At 51.4% G+C, this 3,082-nt stretch overlaps 1 protein-coding gene across 1 annotated transcript; it reads left to right on the forward strand.

Moving 5' to 3' along the window:
* LOC133915327 (transcription factor HHO5-like) lies at positions 1-1,994 on the forward strand. The gene is made up of 5 exons (XM_062358447.1): positions 1-333; positions 445-581; positions 734-1,127; positions 1,265-1,341; positions 1,466-1,994. Exons 1-5 carry the CDS (start codon positions 123-125, stop codon positions 1,676-1,678), a joined length of 1,032 nt encoding a protein of 343 aa, XP_062214431.1. The 5' UTR covers positions 1-122; the 3' UTR covers positions 1,679-1,994.
* The last annotated feature ends 1,088 nt before the right edge of the window (positions 1,995-3,082 follow it).

A 3,082-nucleotide genomic window follows, 5' to 3' on the forward strand; every position in this document is an offset into this window, starting at 1 on the left:
CTCCGGAATCCAGATCCCCCAGTCACCCACCCACCACCGCCTTCTCTTTCCTTCTTCTTCTTGGCTTCCGGCCGCTGATTCCGTGCGGAGATTCTTGGTGGCGTTTGTTCGTTCTTGCGCGCATGGGGCTGGACGTGGGGGAGATCGGGATGGGCCTGGATCCGGGGCTGGACCTGAGGCTCTTCGCGGCGCGGGGCGCCGGCCGGATGGCGGCGGCGGCGAAGGGGGGGCCAGCGTCTGTGGACGCCTGCATCAGGAGTCTCGAGGAGGAGCGCAGCAAGATCGAGGTGTTCAGGCGCGAGCTCCCGCTCTGCGTGCGCCTCGTCGCCGACGGTGAGAAGAGACCTCGCTCTTCGTCTTGGCTCATATACGCGTCCTGTTTTGTGTTGTTTAATTCTTCTCCGCGGTGCGGTTCGCTGATGCGGTGGTGCGTGTGCCGTGCAGTGATCGAGGAGTTGAAGGAGGAGGCCGCAAAGAGAAGCGCAGGTGGAAGCGCCGAGGTGAAAACGGACGACGGCGACAAGATGAAATGGATGAGCACGGCGCAGCTCTGGGTGGACAGCGACGCCAAATCGGAGGAGGTAAAGCATCGACTCTGCTACACACTCTATTTCGTCCTGATTTCTATCCTAGTTTTGATTCATGTGTCTTCCAAGTTGTATTGTGCTTGCGATCGTAGGATTAAATTGTTTCGATTTTTATTGAAAAGAGACTGGTATACATGTGTTTGCAGTCCGAGAAGGAGCAGCAGAGTGAGATCACCTCGCCGGAGCCCAAGTTGCTCGGTGGTGCGCCCGTGCCGTTAAGGGCCGTTGCAGCGGTGCCGCCCCCGCCGCCTCCCTACTTCAGGAGGGAAGACAATGCTGCCGGCACTGTCGGGCTGCCTGGTCTGACGTTGCTGTCACCGGCTGTCAAGAAGCCGCTTTCTCCGGCTGCTGCCGGTGATGAACACCGGCAGAACGTCACTGCAAGATTCACCGCCACCATGCCACCATCGGGCCCAGCGCTCAGCTTGCATGCTCAGACTCAAAAGCAACAGCAGGTGGCGAGGAAGGCGAGGCGGTGCTGGTCGCCGGAGCTTCACCGGCAGTTTGTTGCTGCCTTGCATCAACTCGGCGGCACCCAAGGTACATACCTGACCGATCACTTCACCTTCTGTTCAAAAAATTACTACTGGTACCAAAGTGCAACGAACATTGGAGTCCTTTTGTTTTTCTCGAACGAACATTGGAGTTCTCATAAACTTGTTCCATCATGATTGCAGTTGCTACCCCGAAGCAAATCAGGGAGGTGATGCAGGTGGATGGGCTCACAAACGACGAAGTGAAAAGCCATCTCCAGGTGAGCAATTATCCACGTCGTGCAGACTTCTATAGAACAGTTGTTTTTTAGCCATCTCCAAATGCCCAATTCTAGCTATATGTTGTATCGAAACTAATTCGGATCATGTCATGTTCATATTCAGAAGTACCGGCTGCACAAGCGAAGATCGCCTGACGCGACACCAGTGAGCCAGCAGATTGTGCTTGTGGGTGATCTCTGGGCTCCTCAGGAGCAAAGCAGCTCACAGTCCGGGTCTCCTCAGGGGCCCCTTCAGTTGTCCGGCTCAGGGTCAGGGGTAGCCATCTCTGCAGCCACCATCGGCGGCGACAGCAGCAGCAGCGACGAGGATGACTAGTCTGAAGGCTATAGCCGGAAGTGATTGTAAGGTTGTGTTTGCGAAAGATAGGTTGAGAGTTATAGAGATAGCGTTGCGGGCGGCTTTTGCGCATTGGTGGCAAGAACACATTCATCAGTCATAGAGGTTGTAGTGCAGCCAGGCCATGCATACAAGGATTTTGCACTGAGCGCCCAAGAGATGAACTGATCATGAGTTGTGTTGTTGTGATGTACATGAAGAGATGATACCAGTTCCCTTGAGGCTTGTTTTGACTTCAATTTCCGGGCAGATCCAAAGTTTTCGCCCTGAGAATCATATACACCTGGGATTCACATACTGTTGGCTGTTTATATTCAAGTTATTATCGTAAGATCGTTTGAGTTGTGAGGAACTTGCTGTGCTGAGATGAATCAGGTGTTGGTTTCGGTCTTCATTTGGTTCAGTGAACCTCTACCTGTTGCAATCAGGTTCGTGACAGATCAGACAACACAATCCTGAAACCGAAGTGAACCAAGGACCAAGAAATCAAGAATATCAGTGCTAATATTTGCGATCAGCACGTTTCTGAACTAGCTGAAATCTGTCCTTGTGCTACCCTGGTTTTTTGCATGCTTGCTCACACTGTAGATCTCCGATAAGTCGCACGTCGTTTTCTCGTGCATGCCCTATTCGGCAAGCACTCTTACCAGCGGTAGTCAAACAATTGTTAACAACTCTATCTCTTGCTGTCCATGCTTATCCGTAGCTTAGTATAATCCGACGCATTCAAAGCACGTTGCCCGCTTTTAGCGGCGGATAGGCGCTCAAGCCCCCCAGCGGCTGGAATACAAGGGAAAATAAGGGTGGAGGAGAAAGAGGAAGACTAAGAAGAAGAAAAAAGAGAGGAAATGAGGGGACGAGAAGCAGGGAGAAAAGAGAGCTCCTTCATGTTAGTTCTGGGTCCGCCAATGCCCGCTTTAAAGATACAGATTAGACTACACGAATCTGCTTGGCGTGAGGTTTCTCCTCCAGCGCATGAACGCTAAATAAAAATGAGCATCAAAGGGAGGACGTCCTCTTAAGATTTTATTAAAAAAATACTGTATCTCGAACCCAGATCGGCTCAATAAAATCATATTTGACTGATTGGTCGCATATAAGAGGCTTAGCTCATAAACCCTAAATAAACGAGGGGATTATTCTGATTCCGATCAGCGAGTCGGTTGGTTCACAAGGAACTTCTAGAAGCACAGCGTGCGAATATTCTTGCTGTTGCTTGCAGTGTCTCCCGCGTCCGTCCTTCTCGCTGTCGGATGGGTGCGGGGTGAGGTGTGTTTGGGCTGTGATGATAAGCTAATTAATTGATTAATTAGACGGGTTTAGTTGGCATTGGTCAGCTGTTGGTAGGGGTGAAAAAGGGTTGAAATCGATTGGAACAAAGTT

This window comes from Phragmites australis, chromosome 4 (genome assembly GCF_958298935.1).
Source record: "Phragmites australis chromosome 4, lpPhrAust1.1, whole genome shotgun sequence".
Classification (NCBI taxonomy): Eukaryota; Viridiplantae; Streptophyta; class Magnoliopsida; order Poales; family Poaceae; genus Phragmites; species Phragmites australis.

What these genes read in the sequence shown, in the direction of transcription:
- LOC133915327 (XM_062358447.1), top strand. Translation starts at nt 123, where the DNA reads ATGGGGCTGGACGTGGGGGAGATCGGGATGGGCCTGGATCCGGGGCTG. An exon ending in TCAACTCGGCGGCACCCAAG is followed by an intron (nt 1,128 to 1,264) that starts GTACATACCTGA and finishes TCATGATTGCAG; the next exon opens with TTGCTACCCCGAAGCAAATC. An exon ending in AAGTGAAAAGCCATCTCCAG is followed by an intron (nt 1,342 to 1,465) that starts GTGAGCAATTAT and finishes GTTCATATTCAG; the next exon opens with AAGTACCGGCTGCACAAGCG.